Source organism: Zootermopsis nevadensis, unplaced genomic scaffold, assembly GCF_977971745.1.
Source record: "Zootermopsis nevadensis isolate Lab colony 2312 unplaced genomic scaffold, Znev_1.0 Znev_ptg000024l, whole genome shotgun sequence".
NCBI classification, from domain to species: domain Eukaryota; kingdom Metazoa; phylum Arthropoda; class Insecta; order Blattodea; family Termopsidae; genus Zootermopsis; species Zootermopsis nevadensis.
The window spans coordinates 14,288,634-14,313,329 of record NW_028259156.1 but is presented as its reverse complement, the minus strand read 5'-3'; the positions used below and the strand labels follow the sequence as shown (position 1 = coordinate 14,313,329).

The 24,696-nt window shown below is 37.2% G+C and overlaps 1 protein-coding gene across 3 annotated transcripts in view; it reads right to left on the bottom strand.

The window, feature by feature from the left end:
* Window positions 1-24,696, bottom strand: part of Dyrk2 (Dual-specificity tyrosine phosphorylation-regulated kinase 2) — a 158,269-nt gene that overhangs the window by 105,583 nt on the left and 27,990 nt on the right. The window contains exon 1 of one of the 3 annotated variants that reach the window (XM_087355348.1): window positions 12,760-13,347. The exons of the other annotated variants lie outside the window; for them this stretch is intronic. Coding sequence (XP_087211474.1) covers window positions 12,760-12,972 — 213 coding nt within the window. The 5' untranslated portion in view covers window positions 12,973-13,347. Of the gene's footprint in view, window positions 1-12,759; window positions 13,348-24,696 lie in introns of those variants that run through there. 3 annotated transcript variants of the gene reach the window in all.

The following is a 24,696-nucleotide window of genomic DNA, read 5'->3' as shown; positions in this document are numbered from 1 at the left end:
AAGCACTTATGGTATCGATTATGTGACAACAAACCGACTCTTCGATAACTTTCCTGTCAGTTTTAGTGGGGAACCTTGAACGTTTTCAAAATGAAAATCGATGGCATGATGTACTCAGGTAAATATGTTTGCACGGTTAAGACACGTATTATCTATTTTCTTTTTCTGAAGTGCTGTTAATTTTATCGATTAAGTGGGAAGTAGTATTCTGCAGATTATGAACACGGTGATGCAGTACAGCAGTTAAAATATGTGTATAAAGTTCAATTTCGTGAGCACTGCCATAACTTTCCGTGAAAACAGGGTATTCCTTGGGCGCCTGTCGTAAAGATAGTATCGTTGTTCGCGTTAGCTGGTCTCTCGAGCTTTTTTTAACTGGATTCTTTGCCCGCAGCGTTTTAAAATATGGCGGATAAGCAATGAAAATGGAGTAGCAGTTTTGGAAACCATTCCTTCTATTGCGAATTTAGCAGTGCGCTACTATTCACGAACAAGTTTCAAAATCCATTAAACGTCATGAATTTTAGATGAAATGCCTTTCGCGAATGTACGAACAAATGTTACCAGGATGTGGAGAGCTTCCTTTATTTCTTTATGATGGTGGCGTTTACCTGCATTAGTCACCGTTAATAAAGGCCTGTCTGGTTCTTTTGTTATTTCTTTAACTCAGAGTTCTCAAAAGTGTGTAGCAGTGTGTTCGAGTTACATTATTTTGTATCCTCCTGTTATTTTGTGTGATAAGTGAAAGTCCTAATTAATCTCAAGAGAAATGGGAAATAAAGAACTAGAATATGTTTTAAATAATATATATTATCTAATAGAACAAAAGAAGGGTTACGTTGAAATAATTAAATGTTATACAAAATATATTATTTACGTGTTTCATGGGTATCACTGCTATAATTATTAAGTATCGAAGTTCTGTGCAATTGTCGTGGAAAGAGTTTTATTTTAATTTATGAATTTTAATTGAGGATTAATTACTCTGATGGAATAAATATTAATTTTCTGTTGATAGTAATCGGGATGAAACCGAGCATTTCACTACAGTTTGACGTATGTGGGAGGGTAAGAGGTAAGGAAGCACATCTTTTCCGAATTATAAACACTGTTTCTCTGCGGCAATTCTTTGTAGCCAGCAGTCTGAGGTAGCGTTTCTGTTGTAAGCGAAACGGACAAGTTGTTTTCTACTGCTGTACTTACAGTTTAATGGTAGGGTAGAACCTTGAAAGAGGACATAATCGCTCTTCTGACATTGGTACACCTTGTTTTTCTTTCCTTTATTTGTATCGCCACCTTCGAATGATTCCGCTGTTCTGTAGCTATGAATCTCAGGTTCTCATGCTCATCACAATGTTACTTAACCCCAAAAAATTCTGCAGGTATATTTAAAATCTGGTACAGTTAAAGATATTAACTTAATATATTATGATATTTTATCATTTAGTAAAGTGGCAATGTGACGAATTTAAAATAAATCATGAGAAGAAGAATGTTAGTAGCCTGTCTTTCATACAGACATTTAAAAAGATTGTTCGTGTAGTTCAAAATGTGTATTGGAGGCCTATTTAAGACAAACGCTGTTTCTTTAAGAGGACGATAAACATTCAGCACTAGATCATGCATACCACTACACGAAAGTTAATACTGTGCTTGCGTGCTTCATTTCGTGCAAGAGGAACCTATATTAAACAATTGTCTTTTATTTGAAATATAAAATATATAACGAGTAAACTTGTTCTTGATTCTCAGTTTACATTAGTTTTTATCATCTACCAATTACAGTGTTGTGCCAATTAAAGGAACTGACATACAAGTTTCTGTACTAATTATTATCGAGTTGAATGAAACATGCTATAAAGATGCGGTTCCATTCCTCATAATTTAGTACTTAATTTATGCTCTGCATGTTATACAGCTACTATAGAATTATTTCATTTTAGTCGTGGGTTAAAAAAAAAGAAACATGGCGGTATCTATTAACAGTACCTTATAATTTGCTTTGTAGCAAAAATAAACGTCTATATTCTGTCAAATTTACTTGCAGCTGAACGAGGTTTTACGGAACGCTAGTGACCAAAAATTACTTTACACCTCTGTTAACGTAGTCATAATTTGAATGGGTCTTAAAATTATTTTAAAATTAAAGCAAGTTAAAGGACGTCTAGAAGTTGATTATACAGTTCTTAATGTTTATTGAGATGAACTATCTCAGAAGTTTCCTAATGGCTTCTTCTTAGACGTGTAGGTTTTAAAATATGTTTTAATAAGGAAATTAAACTTTGTAATAGACTGCCACGTAGTCCTGTGAACACGTACGTGTATTCAGACTGTCATGTTAATTTCGGCGTGTATAAAAGGAACGTTCGTATACTTTTAAAAATTAAAAAAGTATCCAGATTTAATATGCACAGGAAATTATGTATTTATGGGGACTGTTGAACAAATCGTGCAAAGAAATATATTTAATTTATTTTAAAATAGGATAATTATTCTATTATACATCATGTGCATGACGTAGATTTGTTAAATTCTCTGGGTTGAAACAGTCCAAGTTTTTATGTTAAAATTGGTTTACCTGTGAAGGGGCGTGTAGCTGCAGTAGGGTATAATTATTTTCACGGATAACAAAATTAGTACGAATTTAACAGTTCTGGCCTTGAATGTCGATATCCTCTGAACGAGCATAATTCCGGATAGAAAATTTCATGTGTCTTGAACTCGAGACAGCGTTATTGAAATGTTCACTCGCTGGATTCTATTGGAATGCACGACTATATTTGACCTTTTATTTGCATTAAATATTACATTTTTATTTATTAGAGCAGGTCGTTAAATTCAGCTCTGCCGTTAATACAGAATGACGGAGAAGTCTCACAACTGATATTAAAATATTTATTAGTTGCAATTCAATACAAGTCGTTGGATTAATAAACACACAATATTGTTGTGATCACGTATGCCCATGCGGGTCAGATTTCTTGAAACAGTCGAAGTTTAATTATTTATTTTTCGCACGTGGAACGAGTGTTCATTGTCGAACACTACCTGGTGAACCGTTTCCATGACACAGGAACTTTGTATCGGGTTGCATGAAATATGAAGACATTTATAACACTTTACGTAACACTGTTTTTCATTTTACGATTAAAATGTAATTTGTTTATTTATTTATTTACAAATAGAACGTGTCAGGAATGGGTTGTGTAACTTTTTGAACACACTGTATTTTACAGCAGGACTTATTATTTTCATTTGCAGAAAAATGGTTCTGTGGATTCATATATTTAAAATCTGAATGATATTTTAAATTTGACGTTAAAATGATGTAGACTACATCAAAGCCCTTCCAAATGCCAGAAACATTTCCAACTGAGTTTGAAGAATCGACAGTGCTAGTCGATATTTGAAATGCTGCTGACGTGATGTTTCGTGTAGTGCTTCTTCAGCCTTTTGTGATTCGTGATCATCTGAAATGCAGGGTGAGCCGCCTCAGGACACACATGAGTGCTTTCGACTGAAATACAGGCATTCATTCAAAAGCTTCAGTCCCTTGTGAATACCTGCCCGGACAGAGTACGATTCGCTCGTGGGATTTACAGTTTCACACAAAAATCGGTGGATAAAAAAGCCAGAAAAGTAAACAAACAAATATAAAAAATAAATAACTATTACCTGTGAATTATTATATGGTAGACAGCCATCTTAATTCTTCCTAAATCCTTCTCAGGCGATGAGCTGTGTGAGTAGCCTTTGGAGATACAATCCATCGTTTCGAAAAATGTTCGTGCCTTCATCTTCAGGGTTTGTGTTGTCTCCGATGCGTTGGATTGTAGCTCCGCAGGCTACAGGGCTGATTTACCCGAGAAGGCTTCCAAGCAAAGTTCATTTTATATTTGGATAACTCACCTGAACGTCTTAGCGGTTTTGTTAACTTCGCATACTATTCTGGACACACCCCTGAACGTTGTTTTGTAGTTAATTCAACCAAAATTCTTACCTGAAAAGAAGAATTAATTTAGATTACATACTTTTTTTAATACAATGTTTAATAATCGACCATATCAAATATGCCTTTAAGGGAAACAGGATGACAATAGCAGCTCTTATGTTGGCTAGACTTTACGATATTTTAAACTATAACATTCGATTGCTTATTGTGGTTAGTTTGCTTAATCGTGGTCAGCAGAGCACGTCGTATTTGCGTCACTGCCAAGTAAAGTATTACCACTAAGACGGGCACTTAACTTCTGGCATGTAATTGAGTTCCGTTTGTAGGCGACATCGACAAACGAAACTGCCCAGTCTCTTAATGTGATCTAATCTGAAGTCCCTCAATGCGTTTGCAATATGGACCTATTCTCCACGCCACGTTGTCTATTTTTCAGTTCTAGATGGAATCTCGTCTGGTTCCAAACCACACATATGGTGTAACTAATGCATTACGTCTATCAGTAATACACCATGATAAGCTGCCTCTTGATTGGTTCAAGCGGTGCCGTGCGTCACGCAACGTCACACATCTTCACGTTGCATTAGGCCTACATGAACGCAACGCGTGAAAGATGAACGCTCAGACTCTAGGTATTTATGGCCATTGTGTGTGGAACTGGAATTTTGTAGTGAATGGATGTAATGCTTGTTTGTTAGTATCAAGAGAACCAAGAAAGTTATTAATTTAAGTAATTATTCATGGACATGATGTGACGTTAGGAAATAAACTGTGATATCCGTGGAAAATTCAGTAAAACTTCAACTTTAAACGGTCATTACTCGTTATTAAACATTAACACAAGCGTCAAAATGTAATATTTTTCTGTGCATGATTAGAATTAAGAATCAGTGTTTTTATAAAGTGGAACAAAGTTTGAATGAAGGTCCTGTATGTTTTCATTCAAACCCAATTTGAAGAAACAAATGAATTCTGATAATTTCTGTCTTCATACACTTTCCCTATCATCATCATCATCCACATTCTCTTATATTGGTAAAATAATAGTATAACAGCTGTAAAGAGAGAAAAAGATAAGGAAAATAGAAATGAAGCGAGAAAGAAGAGGAAGACATGAATTGCCTAACCTGACTCACAGGCAGGCATGAAAATGGATGTAAAAGAGAAGGAATAATTTCGATCTCTGTAGTTGGGAAATTAATGGAAGAAACTGCTTCTGTAATTCGGTGCCAGAGAACATTAATCACTGTTCCTGACTTGGGGTGTAATTTCGATAGGAAATCGATGTTCTTCCTACCTACATTCGATTCCCGGCGGTGCCCGAATTTATAACTTGTGTTGGGCAAAGCCGTGGTCTAGGCAACACGGAGTTTTCCTCCGGGGGCTTCTTCCCCGGTTTCTCCGTGGCATCCCAACAATTACTCCATTCACACACAGAAGAAGGCAATGGCAAACCACTTCTGGATTATCTGCCAAGAACGTATATGAACAGGTCCCAGTCCGAGAAAAGGATGGAAGGGTCCTGTTCATATGGATCTGTCGTCAGACAGAACACTACAAAAAACAACAACTGGAAAGAGGCGTTTTTGTGCCGGCGACAAAGTGACTTACACAAGTTCCAAACACAGACTTCTTCGGTTGTTTAAAAGAGACCGCTCACCTGAAATTGTTAATTAATAGCCAACAAGTAACGTTACGTTTATTCCTTATATAAAACGATAAGAATACACGTAGTGAAGTGTGTATGCCTATATGATTACTAAGTAAATTTCTATTTTACTACTGTAATTTTTCAAATACAGGGTTACAAAAATTTCATAAATCTTGACATCTTGACTTAAGCATACATTATTGATTTTAATATAACTTTCTGTATGCTCCCTTGAAGTGACAGACTCAAACCAGAAAATAATTATTAAGATAAGAGGTAGTCCGTTTCTGTTTGTTTATGATTTTTAACTTTTAAATACTTACATTAGAACTGAGTATCTTATTTTCTTCGTGTGTACTACACAGAAGGTTGTTAATATTGTGTGGATAATGACGTGTTTATTTCTCATGTAAACTGCATTAAAAAATAGAATGTCTGACCTCTGGGTTTGCTTTCGAAAATCCATGTCGATGTGTTAAGAGTAATATTGGGTCTGCAGTCTATTTATAACTGCGCCGTATTGAGAATTATATTTTAATAAATCTTTGAATTCTGTCAGTTGAATAGCCTTGTCCTATTTTCTAGACAGACTTTACACGAAATCTGCTGGTTTATGTACGGCGTGGAAACCATTGATCGGTCTGGCTGGTAGTCTAATGCAGTGATGTTCAACTGTATCAAATATAAATGTGATACGACCTGTTTTAGAAAACTAACCAGGTTTTATCTCTTGATACCATTGAGCTCTTGGGAACTGTTGTGTCCTAGATTTCTACAAGCTAGCCCACGTATGCCAAAAGAACATCTGTTTGAATTCACGGACGTCCACGGGTACTTAGCTTTCTATGTGCGAGCACCGCACATACTATTCCATTGATGTTTTATTTGAAAGAGAAAAATACAACAAAGGAACTAACTCTTACGAACAGCGTACTTCTGGAGAAGCTAGTAGTCACTTAGCTTGTCAATAAATGTTTCGTCTTTTATTGGAACCGAAATGTCCAGTACCATATTCACACTAATAAAAGCAGACACGAAACGTACCAAGGAGCTAAATCATGGTGTGTAGATGATTGGAAAATTCTGTGTATATATATATATATTTTTGTGTCTCATTCTTTTTGTTGTGTCATGTCTTTTTGTCTTACTGTATTGTTGTGTCTCATTGCTATGTTGTGTCTTATTGTTCTTGTTGTGCCTTATGTTTTTTGTGTCTCATTGTTTTGTTGTCTTATTGTTTTTGTTGTGTCTTATGTCTTTTTGTCTTACTGTTTTGTTGTGTCTCATTGTTCTGTTGTTTCTTATTGTTATTGTTTGTGTTGTCTTATGTTTTTTGTGTTATTGTTTTGTTCTGTTTCATTGTTCTGTTGTTATTATTTTTGTTGTTTTATGTTATTTTGTGTCTTATTGTTTTGTTCTGTCTCATTGTTCTGTTGTTTCTTATTGTTTTTGTTGTCTTATGTTTTGTTGTGTCTTATTGTAGGACCACTGCCACCGGGTAAAAACCCATTTGCAGTCAAATAAATAATAATAATAATAATATATATATATATACATACATACATAAGAATATGTTATAGTATTTTGCTGTTGTCTATAACTTGTGATGACGTTTGTACCAATATAAGATGCAAAGTAAAACATAATTATATCAATGTGTTTATAGAATTATATTACCAGAAACGATAGAGTACTTAATGTTCTCCTAAGCTTTAAGAAAGAGGAACTTAATTTCTGACCTGCATTTTGCTCACAACATTGGTAGTTTATTCAACTTTTATATTCTAATGGTCTGTCTAGTAAAACTTCCGTTCTATACGGTATATGACCTGTTTAAGAGCTTGAGATCTGGCTTGTTTTATGTGTGTCCAAGCTGCTATTTCAGTTTTAAACAAAGTGTATGCGTTAGCAAAGGCATGTTTACTGACGAAGCACTTAACCATATGAGCTGCATGCAAACTGGTATATTCTTCTTTAATTCAAAGTGCCTGTGAGGAATATTATTGATTTACATGATCCCGCTTATGATTTCATAATACACTTTCTTCCAGTTCGAGGAGTTGTAATACTTCTACAAAACCAGGACATTAACTCGTTACCAAGACGAGATTTAGGTAATAAAATTACGGGTCATATATGTGTTTGACTGTGATTTCAGTGTGAAATTATGTACGTGAACCGGAGCTCGCCTGAATAATATGCAAAGTTTCAGACCGTGCCGCAAAGAAATTACAACACCCCACCACTAAGAAAATAAGTGTATGCCCAAGAGATTAGTAATAAACGTGCACACACAAATGTGAAATTCATTTAAACATATTTTCACTTCATGTAAAAGCAGTATATAGGTAGGTATTTGGTGTGAATTTCAAACTTAATTTTTTTTAACTGAAACGCTTGGGTCCGCACATCTTGTACAATTCTAGAACTGAGTCGGGCTGCATGGAACATCAAACATTCCGCTGACCACGAATTTAAGATCCCTGTTTTCATCGTGGCGGACCAGATGAATTCCGCAGCGAGTGAATGTGTTTTGAAAGAGATATCTGATATCAAAATTTATGATGTTACGTTCTAAGGGTGTCTAAAGAAAACCAGATATGCGTACTTCATTTTGGATTATTTCGCCGAGCTCTTTGCAACAATTAATAGGCGCGTGGTACTCGTAGTATGGCTGGCTCAGGCTGTTTGTCTGGTTAAGAATCTGTTTATGTTATCGCTTCATTTTACGTGGCTGCATTTCATTGTGCGACGTGAGAAACCTGCTGATGTGAGTATTATTTATCTTTCGATTTTGACACTTGCGTGTGTCTGCCTGTCGCTGCACGTTCACAAATAATGATCAGTATTTTCAATGTTTGGAACAAATTTTCAGTGAGAATAATAGTATATAATAGTACTGATCCTTCCACTCTGTTTAACAGATACTTTCTTTCTGCACTACTAGCCTATAGCTAGTGTCAAGTTTTTCCTGTTCTAAAAAGCTGCATCGTTCCTAGTAAAGTAAAGTAAAGTAAAGTTTGTCCCGCTACGTGCCATACAGGCACTTCGGGTGATTGGAGGTATAGCTCCTCTCTTTCTTGACCTCGGCACTAGATGGGGGTGAGTGGTCAGCATCACGCCCCGGCCGGCTTTACCCCCGGGAAAGGACCCCGGTACCCATTGTAGAGGAGGCTGGGTGGGCCCCAGAGCCGGTCTGGATGCAGAGGCTAGAGGAAAAATCCTCTGCCCCCGTCGGGGATCGAACCCCGGTCGTCCAGCCCGTAGCTAGTCACTATACTGACTGAGCTATCCCGGCTCATGCATCGTTCCTAGTAGCATTCGAAACTCAGAGGTCGATTCGTATTTTTACGCCAAACAAATTTGTTTTTATAGCTTAGTAGAATGACGCCCATAACTGGACTACAAGGGCTTTGTGGACGCAGACAATAAATTATATTGTTCTATGTCCTGAGGCATAATAGAGATGTAATCTACACAGCACATATAGTGCAGGACTGTAAATGTCCCGCTGACCGTTGTAGGTGGTTGACCCAGAAAGGACGCCATTAAGGGCAAAATGTTGAGGAGGGTTGACTGAATTGCTGAAACAAATAAGGTAGATTAAACAGATTCGCACGCCACGCCTTTTATGTACAGATAGGAGGAATGCTATATAAGGACCACAATAATTCATAAATGTTTGTAATAAATAATTATTACCAGCAATGTATGTTCTCCTAATTAATGAGCGTCATCCTACCTTTTGTGAACAAACGCAGTTCACCTTGTATGAAATCAACAATTACATATGCACTATTGCTGTGAAGATATTTACACAAAGTTTAATTTTGTTTCATAAACAACAATAAAATTTATTTAATGCGTATAGAATTCTAGTTGGACTACATCTTTTATCACTTGGAGAGGTTTCGTTGTCGACAGTCGCTTTAAAATATTAGCCAAACATTAAAAACCTGCTTTTAGAATAACGATTATAAGTTAAGAGTCAGCTGTAAAACTGAAAAAATGACACTGGTCTCCCAATTGGTAGGTGCAAATTATACTCGAGTTCTAAAAAGTGATGGGAGATGGAAATATTTTGTCCGGTACTCTACAGGCAAAATACTATCATCATTAACAACGTTCACCAAAAGGAATATTAAAGAGTTCAGATTTGTTGAACATTGTAATTACTAATTCGATTTAATGATTTACATGTTAAAAAAAACGAGTGTTCAATTAAGAATGCTAACGACCACGCAAATTCGCGCACCCACACTGCATCGTAACCGAGTTATGGACCGTGGACAAAAGGCAACTCTGCGAAGCGCATCTTAAAATAAATCTAAGGGGAAACATGGAAAGTTGAGTTGGCCACGATCCGGTGCTAGGACAGTGCTTCTGAGCGAGGAGTTTCGTAATAATAAGCTTCAGGTTTCCTGCTGTAATTTCTGTTGATGTAAAGGGGAGGGAATGCCATTATATTCAACATCACGAGACACGACAAGCTTCTTAATTACACATCATTCCTACTGAGTCAGTCTTCATCCCTTTATTTTAATGTAAAACAGCTACATAAAGTAGACGTAATTTCAATTTTTTCTAATTATCTTACAGTACCTTTTTATTCACAGACATCCCTGTGTCTACTAGAATTATATAAAGATGATAAATAATGATAAACCTTTTATGTTAATGTGTTTGAAGAATACCGTCAAAGGTTTGTGAACAACTGTGCCGTGAAGTGTACAGGTTAATGACTGGACGACTCCCTGCATTAAACATGAATTCCTCTTTGAATCTTCAGTTCATGAGCGTTACTATCAGGGAAGGAGTACAATAATCATTTACCTGCACTGTGAAATGTACAAGAGGAGACAGACATACATAGGTGTGTTTTAAATGATAGGTTTATTAAATTAAGATGGTCATTTTTAAGTAGCGATTGATTTTTAGTGTGTCTAATTGGTCCTAGTCGCGCGCATAAACATGTATTAAGACTACTAAGACTGTGGAGCAGTCCTAATTGAGAGTTGTAAAATTACTTACTTGCCTATTTTGCAACGCGAACGTTCATTATCGTGTTCACAACAGCCGCGACTACACCCTGTTCGGAACTAGCTAAATTCAGTCCACGACCTCACACCTCATTTCATTATGATACATTTTATATTATTCCAATATGTGTTTCGGTCTTTCAAGTGTTTTTTTTCCTCTAGATTTTCCGGCCAAAATTCATACGTATTTCCTGCCAGTCTCATTATTCTTAGTTCAATCAACCTAATCATATTTATTTAATCGAATAAGCCAGTTACAGTTTCCAGCTCACTAGAGTAATCCAGTGTGGTCGGCAATGTAGAACCTATAACGTCATGTAATGTTCTGGTGTTGCTGAGCTTTCCCCTTCTGAGAATGTCCGGTTTTGTGTCATCGTCGGTGAAGTCGTCACAATTCTTGAATGGCATCCTGAATTTTGTCACGTCCTCTGTCTCTCCAGTGTTTAAACGATAATTTACTTTTCAGCCTACTTTTTCTATTTAAAAAGTAACATGGGATATATTTATTAGCATCTCAATATATGTCATTGTGTGTATCACTAATAAACGTTGACCTAATGTACCGATTTTTGTGAGACTTGAAATATTACGAAAATAAGATATTTTGTCATCAGCGATTGTCACTGTGATACGGTATCCGTTTTCTGTTATTTCCTGCAACTGTGTAGTATTTAAAATCATGTGATGTACAATCATCAGTAAATCTATTTTTTTCGCTGTCTATGCTCTCACGACGAGGCCGATACATACAACGCAAAACGAACTTTGTTGGAACTGTATAATTTTCTCCCATATGTACCAGAGTCGTGAGAATGTCACCAAGTAGTTTACTGTTGGGCCACAGGCGTAAATCAGTATTGTTCTACATTACACTGTCTTATCTTCTGCTGAATCAGTTTCATTATGCTTAACAATATTACTAACTTCAAAAGCCCCCACCAATCCGTTACAACTCTTGCACCGTCTGTGATAGATCTTAACTTCCTCAGCTCACCATTGTCTGCTGTACTGTTTCGTCGAGGAAAGCTGTGAATTTGTCAACACAAACCTACTATACCACATTAATAATGCGCCATGTGTTTGGGATTCATTTAGTTTTCCATTGCGTGTCTTGAACTTCTTTTTCCAGAGTTTCAAAACTCTTTTTTTTTTGAGTATGACAAATCAGACAACTTTTACTTTGGCTAACGTATCTGTAATCTTGACTTTCATCCGCGTAAATCAATTTATCCTTCCCAAACACTAACACGCTATCTGTTATTTGTATCTTTTGTCGCACACTTTTAGCGGAATTAAATATTTTACGACAGGAAAAAACTCCGCTTTGTTGCCGCAGACAAAATATTGTTAAACGCCATTGCGTCACCCTGCACTGCGGACACGAAGGAAATCATAAGTACTGCTGTCCACATTCTTACACGCGCTCGACATTTTTATTAATATCGACATATTATTCCTCCATCTTCCAGATTTATGATGAATATTGAAGATTCGAAGTGAAGCGTGATCAGATGTTTGTATGTGATTTCATAAATGATCTCTTTATATATAATTTTAAATATTCTCTTATGAGCTGAAATATAAATCCCTAAAATTAAAATTAATACCGTGGTTATGTTACTATTTTCCCACTTTAGTCCCATACAGCTGTTAAAGCAACGTGTCACCACCATTGTTTTGAAGTTGAATGTACACTTACGTTAGAAATCATGCATTTCGAAATTCGTTGTTTGACAGCGACCAGTAAAGAACAAACACGTGATTTTTCAACGGAGATGTCTGTTACAGGATATGTGCATATTTTCGCTGTACAAAGGGGATTTACACCAGTTTATTTCTCAACTTTTCCTCCATTCTGACGTGTATATTGAAGTAACATTAACATCAAATCAATAACTGCCCTATCATTGCCCACTACACATTCCGTATTTGATGAAACGCTGTTAAATGAATAAATAAAATAAGCAACAGTGGTCTCGTAGTGAATAATATAGTATTTCATTACAACAGGAAGAGTGTCTTGAAACAGGACCCAGTTACATGCTTCCGCTTCAATTCATAATGACGTCATTTCCCACTGATCGCTGCATAACCAAAACAGTTGACAAAATCCTTACCACGCTGTTGCTGGCAGTTGAGGCTGAACCGCACCTCCAGAGGAAAGGACACACCTTGCTGCTGGAATTTCGTTCACCACTAGCCCTCGGAGACGCTGACGCTGAAGCTCTGGTCACTGTCACCGAGACAGACGCCGATCCTAACGAATACTGTCGGTTATCGGAGTAATCACAGTTCCTGGGCGTCGGATTGGTTACAATGATGATTGCCATGTACCTTTATAACGTATCTGCGCAATTTTACTTAAAATCCCGTAAAATTATCATTTTAAAAATATTTTAAGTAGCTTCGTAAATAATGAATGAAGATCGAAATTTTCTTTCGCTCTAAAACAAGTACCTGAGTGTATCGTTAGAGATCACGTGTCCGCAAACTATCGCAGCAGCAGTAGTAACTTAGTTTCGCTCGCAAGGTAATCTTGTTCTCCCCCTTGTCTACAGTTTACACTTTATGCATTCGTGCCACACGAAGGAAAAGTCGTCTGTCGAAAGTTTTGTAAATGGAAACTACGAGCAATGCTGTATGTAGTTCTGCGACGTGCACTGTCGCTGGAAGTTCTCCTAGCGTCTAGAGGCATCGCCAAAAAGCGTATCGCGTGTGTTTCATTGCGTACAAGCTGTAGCCAGTCTAGTGGCTCGTGCTTGCCCCTGTTGGCAGGCAACACACACGGCGCGTGCGCCATCACCTTTTGCTTGCATCCGCGAGCTTGAAATGCCAACGAGTGACTATGTAATAAGGCTTTACTAATGTCGTTCTTGTTCTGTAGCACTGGTGTTAAATATTTAAACACCGTATAAAAGAGAGAGAAAAGTGTTTGTACTCCTTGCCATTAACTGATCTTAGATTATTATTAAATGCAACTCGTTTATAACCGAGTTTTTATTGTTTTTATCGATGTTTGAATTTGTTACATTAACAGCATGTCTGTTTTGTTCTGACCGTGTATCAAGCAGGTCTATTCTTGAGCTTTCGATTGAGTGTTGCAGATATGAAACCACTAATTTAGAGTACGGTCTTTTTGTTAAACCGTTAGATTAACCCAGAACAAAGCAAACATATACAAAAAAGTCTGTGTTGGATTTATCAGTATTGCTGAAAAATTAGAAAGTGGTTAGTTATAATATCTTGAAGTTGTCCTTCCATTGTTTCATCTTCCTTTAAAACGAAACGTTTTAGAAACTAGCTCTGTTTCCGTCTTCAAATATGCGGAAATAATCTGAATTATTATTTTAAATAATCTAGTTTCATGCAAGGCAATGGACACACTTTCGTCAGAAACATTTACAAGTACTTAAAAGTAGCGCAAATCAGTGCAAGGTTTTAAAATCTTGTGTGATGAGTGTTAAGAACGTATGTATTCTTAATTATTAAAATATTAAAAATTTGCCGTCAATCACAATTATAATATTGTTAAAAGATTAAAACATCATTTAACGTTCCCCCATCGAGTACTCGATTACATAGGAACTTACACGACTAGTTTCCGCTATAATTTAGCCATCAACGGGTGTTATGTAGTATAAACTTATCACTAATTACTGAATATCATTGTTTTTATGTTTTATAGTCTTAATTTTCTATGTAATCGAGTACTCGATGGGGGAACGTTAAATGATGTTTTAATCTTTTAACAATATTATAATTGTGATTGACGGCAAATTTTTAATATTTTAATAATTATGAATCACAATATGACGCATTTACAATATCTTACGTATGTATTCTTGATGAAGTAATGCGAATGAACAGAATGGAGATCGCTGAAAATCTACCTTAACTATTGGTTTATTAGACGTAAATCATAAGCCACGTGAAACAGATATGACATTTTATATGGAGATTTATCATAAGCCACTTAAATTATGTTCTAAATATATTTGTATGCTAACAGTTAATGACAAGATGAGAATGCGAATATTTGGACGCTATGTCTGACGAATTAATATAATCGAAACGTGGTCATTATAGGGAAATGGATTACTAAATCCTAATTAATAATTTGTCTTTTTGATTAAGCAGGATTTGAGGTTTTCGCTGCAGTGACTCCGAAGATGGTTGTAGTGCCGTGCAGTCTGACAGAAGGTTACCATCGTTTCAGAGGTCTTTGTTGCCTCTATCATCAGGGCGATATTTTTGCTTTTTACGTTACAGATTCAGATTGAAACATTTTAATGGAATTAGTTTCGCCATAACTTGTTGTTATTACTTTGATATAATATCCCATTTTGGAATACCGAAACTTGAAGGCTGTGAGACATGTCTAAGTGGACCCACTGGTATCGACCAGTGTTCCTGCATACATCCGATAAGAGATAATTTCCTGTGTGCTTCCTCGATCTTTTCTGAGAATTACGCCTCACAAATGGCGAGCGAATTCTATTGTACGTAAGGTTATGCAGAGGGAGTGGGCCATTCTAACGGTACCTCATATTTTTTATAGCCTTCTCTCATCTCTCCCTGTCAGACTAGGTTTTCCCATGACTTTCCTCAATCACTAAGCGAACGCCGTACAAAAGAAACAGGTAATGTAGTTGTTATAGCGGTAATCACGTAATTTGCTCAGTGTAAACGTGGCATGTGCAACACTTGGCCCGCGGGCCAGATTCTGCCCTCAGTCGCTTCTCATCCGCCCGCCTAAAGTTTTATACATTTTTGATAGATTGTTTAATTCGCGACTGTAATGTGTTTTATACGTTAAATAACAAGGTTTTTTGTATTTTGTCACTGACAGATTATTATTATTGTTGTTGTTGGTGTTGTTGTTGTTGTTACAATCCATAGCTGGGCCCAGTCAGGGGAGAGAGCAGGACGTTACTAGCAACATGGTCATCGGTGAAAGATAAATCTATTTCATGGACCTGCAACCATGATGAGAAAACTAGATTTGGCCCTATGCTACTTATAGTTCGCCCATAACTAACTAACTAACTAGATGGCTTACCGAACCCGAATTAACCAAAGCCCTCCACCGGACTCTGTCCTGGGCCAACAAAATCCAGTTTCCTTCAACTCCTATCTCCCATAGATCCCGCCTGAGATTATCCTCCCATCTACGTCTAGGTCTCCCCAGCGGTCTCTTCCCTTCAGGTTTCCCAACCAGTACCCGGTGCACACCTCTTGTCCCATCCATGCGCGCTACATGCCCAGCCCATCTTATTCTTCTCGACTTAATCACCCTGACAATACTGATAGTTCGCCCATATCTGCACTAAACCGATCAGAACTAACGTGCACGACACGAACGATGTTGGTTGAATTTTTGTCTCTTCTGCGCATCTATTGTCACGTGCCCTTGTGAGCCAATCAGCAGCAGCCACTTCCTGTACTGTCGCTCGGTCTGTAGCAGTGTTAGTGTTACATGTGAATATTTTGTTCATGTGAAGCAAATTGTTGGAATTCAGCATACAATTGATGTTTTAAGCAAGGAATGTGAACGTCAGAGGCGTCAGGTTCGACACAGGCAGGCCAGAGAGCCGGTGTATAAAGTATTCAGTTACATCAAACGTAATGCAGACGCCGGTATGCTAGTCCGCTACGTTGCCAAAGCGTAAGTCCTTTGGATATATTTATAGCCTTGCCAGACATGACTATTGTTGCAGAAGTTAGTTTCGGGATTTGGGTTTTTATTTATGAAATTAAGTGCCCCTGAAGTGGTTTCTAATTGTTTGAAGAGATGACCAACAAATTAAACGGCATTTCGTGCTTAAAAAAACGAGAGATCTGATGTTGAAGGCGTTTATATATATCAAGAGTTGAAGAAACAAGATTGGCCAATTCACATTGTTGCCAAGTGTCAATACCGTGTGCAACGCCGCCAACTTCGTAGCTTTGTCTCTTTCTCAGGGCGGCCACCCACCTTCTTATGTACAGGCCTGTACAATAGCCTGATGCGCTTTGTGAGGACACAGAGTGGCTCTTGAGTGATCGAATCTGTCTAAAACGGGAGACGCAGGGGATAGAGACAGGCGTGGTGAGCGTCGTATCCGATGTCTCGTGTCTTCTAAAGACGAGGTCACCTGTCCGATGACTCGGGATAAGTACAGATGGAATCCCAGGGGGCACAAAGATTCGAGCTTGCGATTATTGAATTGGCATATAGCAACAGAAGATTAAATTAGGTTACTCTTATTCATATCAGAATTCTTTTTACTTCGTGTTTTGTGTCTCGAAATCAAAAGGTTAGAGTTCAAATATGTACGCCTGTGTGTGTGTGTGTATTACCTGTTGTGATTTGTTTTGGTGCGAAATTTTGTTGCTGTGAATATAGAATTTTGATATATTGGAATAAAATGCTGAGAACTATATCTGAAATTTAAAGAGAAAGCAATAGATGGAACCAATTACGTATTCAAGAGATTCATGATTTGTACCCTTCAAATTAATTCGGCTAAAATGAGTGGGATTCAAGATTGATTCACCAGTCCGCCACCATTTTCTATCCTGAGCCACATGAATCCAGCCTACGTCCTCCCATCCAGTTTCCCCACAACACCTCTTCATCCTCTTGCTACACTCCCCTCCCGTCTCCTGCTCCTGGTCTCATTATTATACTGATTTTTGGTGAAGAATACGGATTTTTAGTTCCTCATTATGACTCTACAATTATCTCCAGCTCTCTGTTACTTCAAGCCTCTTAGATCAAAAAGTTCTTCTCAGCACCCTTTTATAAAATACCACGAATCTGTGGTCTTAATTTAATGTGAGAGACAAAGTTTCACACCCATATAAAACAGCAGATACAATTGAAGTCTCGTGTAAGTTTCAGTATTTACGTTTACAGACAGCATGCGGGGCGACGAATATTAGTAAGCACCTCTCAAATTTCATCTGATACTAAGTCGTTGTAATCATTACTTAAATATGTTGCGACTTAATTGAATCCAGGGGTTTCTTTTGTTTTGTAAAAATAAATAATACCAATTTCTGCAAAGACTTTCTGGCCCTTTGAACATATTATGCTGGTGCAGACCGTCATTTTCAGAATCACAGTTAATTTAACGCGTTTATAAACTACTTCCGATGTTTGAAACCAACTTCTCAAATCCAGCCCTCTTGTTACAGCTTATTGAAAGCTTTATTCACAGAGAAGCTGTGAAAACCCCTTGATGTTGGCAACACGTTAAAGGGACGTGTGTTGTGTGGACGTGAAAGCCGATATACGAGTTCTCGGAACTGCTGTCATTGAAAAACTTTTCGGTGGGCAGATTTTGAGCCAGTAACAGCAGTCACACAAAAAGGCACTTAGTGGATAAAACGCTTTTAATTTTATACAGTATTTATGAACTTCTTCTAAGTACGGCAAAACATGAGCGTTTTCTTATTGATTACTATGAAAGGGCATAGAATTTCTGTGCATTGTTTTATTTAAGAATGTTTGATAAGTAAGCCTATTTACTTAAATTTATGTAATTTTGATTCGTAGCGACCCTACGAAGACTTATCGTTGCACTGGATCAAGGCCGTAAGACCTTACGGACTGGAAGGTCACATTCCGATCAATGGGAATTATGAATTTGGACCGTTTGAACGAGAGAAAATAATTTGACGCTCAGGATTCCAAACAGAAGACTGTCATTCAATCTAAACCAGTTTTTGAGCTAGAAATTTGTTTTTCTTAACATCAAACTCATTCAGGTCCATTAAAGTTAATAAAACAATCACCAAAATACTTGTCCACCGAAGAAATAATTTTTGAAATGTTTTCTGTTTCCGTGGATGTATTTTTATTAATTTATTTAACTATGATTTATAAACTTCATACGTTGTATAACGTCGAATGAAGTGGGAGTGGGGGTTATAAATGATTAATTGGAAAACATTTGTAATGAAACGCTCCTGCCGTATTTATGGAATTTTCCCAGAAAATTCTAGGAAAGGCCATAAAAACGAGTTACCTCACAATGCTCTGTCTCCCTGGAGTCTGGTGAATACAGATCGTGGTGCGGTACATATGCAGACAGGACATCTGTCAAATTGGAGAATGATTCACGAACGTTCAGATACTGCCTGCAAATTCTGCAAAAGAAAGATAGTCTCCGATTTTAAAAAATTAGAACGTGTCCATAAATTTTAATATAACTCCCCAATATCGAATTCCATTGAAACCCTTTCGGTCGTAATCGACTTGTTTCAAGCGCGGACTACAGATGTACGGACAGGGCAGTTTGAATAGGCGCTCCGCAGGGATGCGTGCCTGCCTAATTAAAAGAAATATACATAGCAAACCAATATAAGGAATGCCTTGTAAGCGAGGTAACAAGTGCTTTAACTCTCTGACTGCATAAAACAGAGTTCTTAAGAAGCTAATAGTCACCCAGTTGGTCAATACATTTTCCGCATTTCAATGAAAACGGAAGGTTCGTTGCCAGGTTTACAAGAAAAGGCCAGATGAAGCCAGTCAAAGAAGTTGTTTGCAGTTTTCTGGCTTTTAACACCATGTGGTCTAACATGGAGTAGATACGCTCTTCTGAAACGTTGGTACTACCTGCCACGTAGTAACAGACCAAAGAACCAATAGCGACATTTTCACCGCCGCGAGATCGCAGATATTTCACATGCTGCTTTTTTACACCGCTGTTGGTCAGCCAGGTTGTAACGCCTGTCTTCATCTTCAGGGCTGAAATTAGTATCTACCTAGAAGCCCAGATGGCGTTAAACCTGGAAGACCATCATCGATATCTTTGCCGTCGTGGGAATCTCAAATCTATATTTTTAAATGAATGTTTATGTCTGAAAGTTCTACATTTTTGTCATTTCTATTAACAATTTCTTTTTAGATGTTTTAGTGGACCAATTATTTATATTTAATATTCTTTTAAACTATTGTTCTAAGGAACGACAGTGTCAATCTGTCACATGAAAAGTGTAGATATAGACCAAACTAGTCTCATAATAGAATTCTTACAGGATTTCCACGGACCCATGCCCGTCGCCTTGAGGCTCTGCGGAATCGCGGAATCAAAGCAGAAGTGACTAGCGTGGACTGTAAAGCCCTAAGAATTTCCATACGTCCAACGGAGAGGCCAGTCTCAGAAATCATACGAGGTATGCAAAATATGACATATTACAAGCCTTTTAATTTCAGGTAGGGTAGTGATGGAGACGGTAAGGTCAATATCTACCATACGACGTATTATACGGCGAAACGTCGTAGAAGACAGCCCTATTCATACGTAGTAGTTTTAATCCTCTTTAAATGTTATTTAAGATCAGGTTGGACGATTTTATGACGTACATATTGTTAACAGCAATGACTGTGTAGAACAACTGTGAAACAGGTGGACGATGATATATTATGAGGTTTGCATGCTGTGACTGTACTATTGACTGCAATTGTGGCGTGCTGTAGCGTCAGACTATAAGTATTAAAGTTGTCATGGTTCATCAACCCTAAATGTTTCATGAGGTAGCCATTTTTTGTTTAATATTTTCCTTAAGAGCTGCATACTTTTCGACGATTTATTGTCATACAAAACTTCACGTCACTACACGCAAATGACTCTTCTCGCTGTCATCCAACAAGTTCACAAGACCGCCATGTTTGTATTGTTGATGCCAGTGAGCTGAAATTTATCAACACGGGAAGTTCTTTAATAACACACTGTTCATATACAGGATTCACCCGGAATTTGTTTCGACAACATTTATGCCCAGAACTGAAATGAAAGAGACAGTCAGGCAGACGGTCAATAGAAACACTTTACAAGGCAGAAGACAAGTTAATTAATTTGTTGATTACACGTTTTTGCCTAATTAAAGTCAAAAACAAAGTGACTTGTTCTCGCATGTGAAGAGCTTATTTCTTCGTCCCGAAGCTCACCATTTACTTCTTCCACCTCTTATGTAATCAGAACTTAACTTGGCTTACAGGATTAAAAGTAGTGTTCTAGACTCTTAGAAGATGGATGGCGAATAGAGACTAATGCCATAAGCGATAACGGAAATTAATATTTGTTTTTATGCGTGGCGTGGCTTGAAGTTCTTAATTAGTTTATTTAACTACGATTTTCCAACTGAATATGTCATAATGCTTCGAAAGGTAAAGTGTTTCCGAAATTGACCTGTAAGTGATCGTGGTTCATTTTAAGGTAATATCTTATCATTTGTCTTGAGAGATTAGGAAAATTATAATGTAGTGTATTACCACTTTCTCTTGGTTTATTTCTGTTGTGGTACAGTGCAAGGAAGGGAATGTTATAAATAGGCCTATAGCCTGATAATAACTTTTCCCTGTGGCGTTGTTCGTTCAACACGGGCGGCATCTGTTCAACACAGATTCGCTTTCAGACGCTGTAAGACGGTGAGAGTGTTTGAGTAGTGGTAATGAAGAGATTGAAAGCCTTACTTACACACACCAGCCCCACTGCCATTACAACTCCTTTATTCTTTTCGTATTGAAAGGACTTAACTATAGTACTGCACTGCACCAAGCTTCAAGTCGGCAGACACGCCCCTCCAGGGAAAGTAGGTTCGCTTTTCATCAAGAAAAGGTCGTGATGTTATAATGAATGCGACAATAAGTAGACTGGATTATGAACTTTGATCCTTTTTATGATTTATTGTTTCGAATTTTTTTATGAAGTTTGTGGAGACTGTTGTTGGAGTATGAAAACTAATTTGACGCTAGAATATTAATACCAGCTTACATTATATTTTAACCCTGCGTTTTCATTTTCGGATTAAGGAAATTTGTCTGTATTCCCTGTAATGAACGTGAACTCAGCGTAATGCAAGGCATGAGACTGTAAGGGACCAAGGTCTCTGTCGATTAATGCGTTAGGAAATTTGTATCTGTGCTGAATAATGGATAAACTTGCCTTTGTTCCTAAGTGCCGTGTCATACATAGGCCTTAGAATGAATGTTTAGTTGGTTGGTTGGTTGGCCATTTCAAAGAGTTAATCAGCGTAGAATGATGACGTCAGCGGATGTTATGTACTGGGAACTGTAAAGAACTGGTGTGAAAAGTGCCTTATTGTCTATCGACCTCTTCGCAAGATGAAGCAGATAGTCATCTGTCGTATTTATTGCTTCAACTCAGGCGCCGACGTAAAGACCTCAGCAGGATGATAGGATCCAACTTCTAAAACGTCAAGTAGACATAGATGAAATATACCTCAGATAAAACAGAGTTACCAACGTAATTGCGATGTAATGAATCAGAAATTCCCACGTACTTTTGGAGAGTCGTACTCTGCAGCGTTACCTACTGTACTGAGTACGTCACCAGTGTATGATTATTTTGATACGTACTAGCAGACAAATAGTCAGGAAGAAATCAGTGAGCATTTTGTAACATATTCGTGTGTGAGACTCGTTCTGCCAGAACGTTGTGATCTCATACAGATCGGCCTCAGTTCGGAAGTGGGATACACTCTTTCTCGCAAGCCCTCGCTTTACAATAGTCCATTCTACCAAGAAATTATCGAAATGGGTGACTCAAGAAGTTACATGTACGGCCTATTCTCCGCTATAACTTGTTCAGTAACATAGTTACGTAAACCCAACACAAGGGCTGAGTATGACGTAAACACGGCTTTAATCCCAAGAGAAAACCATTACACCCACGACCTTTGGTTTCTCTTTCAGAATACTGTGTCAAGTTTAGAATAAGACTAGTTTCTTCAGTCTTTAAATTTGTACGTCATATTCGTCGTAATATGAGGTGAATATGGACAGGTGAAAGCCTGCATGCCTTATTACGAGTTATGGGACCTAAATAAATTCTAATTAAGTTTCTAAAAAATTCATACTATGCTTAAGTGGACGTAAGATGTTTATCCATTCCAAACAATTTTCGATCTAGTGTATAGTTAAGATGGTAAATGTCAAAGGAGAATGTTTAGCTAATTAAGATACTTATCTTCGGCCTGAAACGTTTTCTGTATAGTGCAAGTGTTATTCGACTGTGTGGATCTAAGGGTTTTGCTGGATCTGGAAACGAATTTGTAATCACACAGTTGTATATTTTACATATAGGCCTACATGATGCTGGCGTTCTCATGACCGAGTTCTAAAAGAGCTTAACCAGGCATTAATTTGTTAAGAAAGACATACGAGACGATATGCCTATTCGCGCTTCTAGACTGCCTATAATGTACCTGGAAGACTTGACTGTATATTTTGGTACAAGATCAATGATTTCTCTTGTAGGTCTAATATTTTTAAGTTACTTTGCTAAATTTCCTTGTCATTCTTCCATTAGTCCCTTCTCTTTATTCATCGTTTGTATTTTATTACATATACTACATACTCTTATAGTCTCTTAAGTAACATGTCAAGTCATAATCCTGCTAGAAGAACTCTCACTGGAATAAGAACAGTTTGTTATAACATTGTCAGAAATCCGGATAGAATCTTGACATAAATCATCCAATGTTAAAGTATTTGACAAGAACGGTAACAAGTCGAAATTACATTCAAAATTAATTAAGAAGTGATGCGAGACTCTGAATCTTATGTTTATGTGTAGTATGTAGAAAATAAAATATAAGCAACAATTTCAATCTTGTTTTATATGGGTATGAAACTTGGTAACTCACTGTACAGAGGGAACACTGATTGGGGATGAACATGTCTACATCTAACAAATTGAGTGTTTGAGAAGAGGGCGATGAGGAGAATTATTGGGCCTAAGAAACAAAAAATTTGTGATGTTCACGAATTAATGTTAAAGTGATCATAGTAAGGACGATTAGGTGGGAGGGGCACGTAGCACGCGCGCGAGAGACGAAAAATGCATTAAAGGTTTTATTCATATGGATGGGCATGTAAACCGAAAAACCATAGGCAATAAATAACGAAGAAGAAGAAGAAGAGAGAGCAGTTCGCTCGAATTATGAAAATTAACATTGAACTTGACAATCGGAAATCAGGTTAATATGAGTTAAAGAAAATGACAACTTGAAAGACATGTTGAATTCTGTAAATTCATTTTTATTTGTTGTGTCAGATAACAATTTTTAAGTTCTATAGAACAAAATAAACGTGAGCTGAAAACTATTACTCTGTTATCATAATTGATATCATAAGTGCAATTTTTTAAATTTAAAATTTGATTAATTAGCTTAGGGCAAGTAATGAAGATCAAGATTATCTACCAATTATGAACAATGAATTGTAATGAGTGATTAATGATTCGAGAGCAAACTTAACTAACTGGAACCGTTATTAAAGAAGTCAAAGCTATCGTCGCAGACCAGTGGTTAGAACTCTTGTTTCGTATTCGGGTGGGTCCAAGCAATTTTAGATGAAGACACATTTGTTTTAGAAAACTCTTTTTTCATTTCTTAACTTTGAAGTACATAATATTTCAGGTTCATATAGCGTAATATGAAGATGACTTTCTTCCGGAATGTTCCGATGATGGAGGCAGCAAGCACGTCGTAAACAATGGTAAATTTCTACAAGGCTACACTGCGCTACAACCCAGAAGACAGCCATCTTCGTACTCATCCCCGTGAGAACCTCAAATCATATTTCACGTGTGTTCAGATACCTAACGATTCGCGGATGTTGGTGTAATTCTTAATTATTATATCAGTTAATCAATTGCTAGTTAACCATTTTGTATTTTGGTTATAGCCTAATTGTCTCTTATCTTAACTACGTTCAGACTCCTTTCATACCATTGTCTTGTATGGTTAATTTAAATAGGTTTTATCTCGTATATAAAATTTACGTGATCTCAGACGACAGTTATTAGTACTTAATATCCTGTTCAATTTACATCAGAAAAAATTACTCAAACTTTGGGAGCACTTCTAATTGTAATTTAATGCGATCGACTGAAAGGAATTAATCAGATAAAATTACATCCTTAGTAGCTGATGAATAGAATTTCCGAATAAATGCCGAGTATGGTAAATGTCTTTTTGTGTGGTTGGCACTTGAGATAAGGACGACGAGAGTGAGTCCAATAAAAGACAGAACAGGCGTG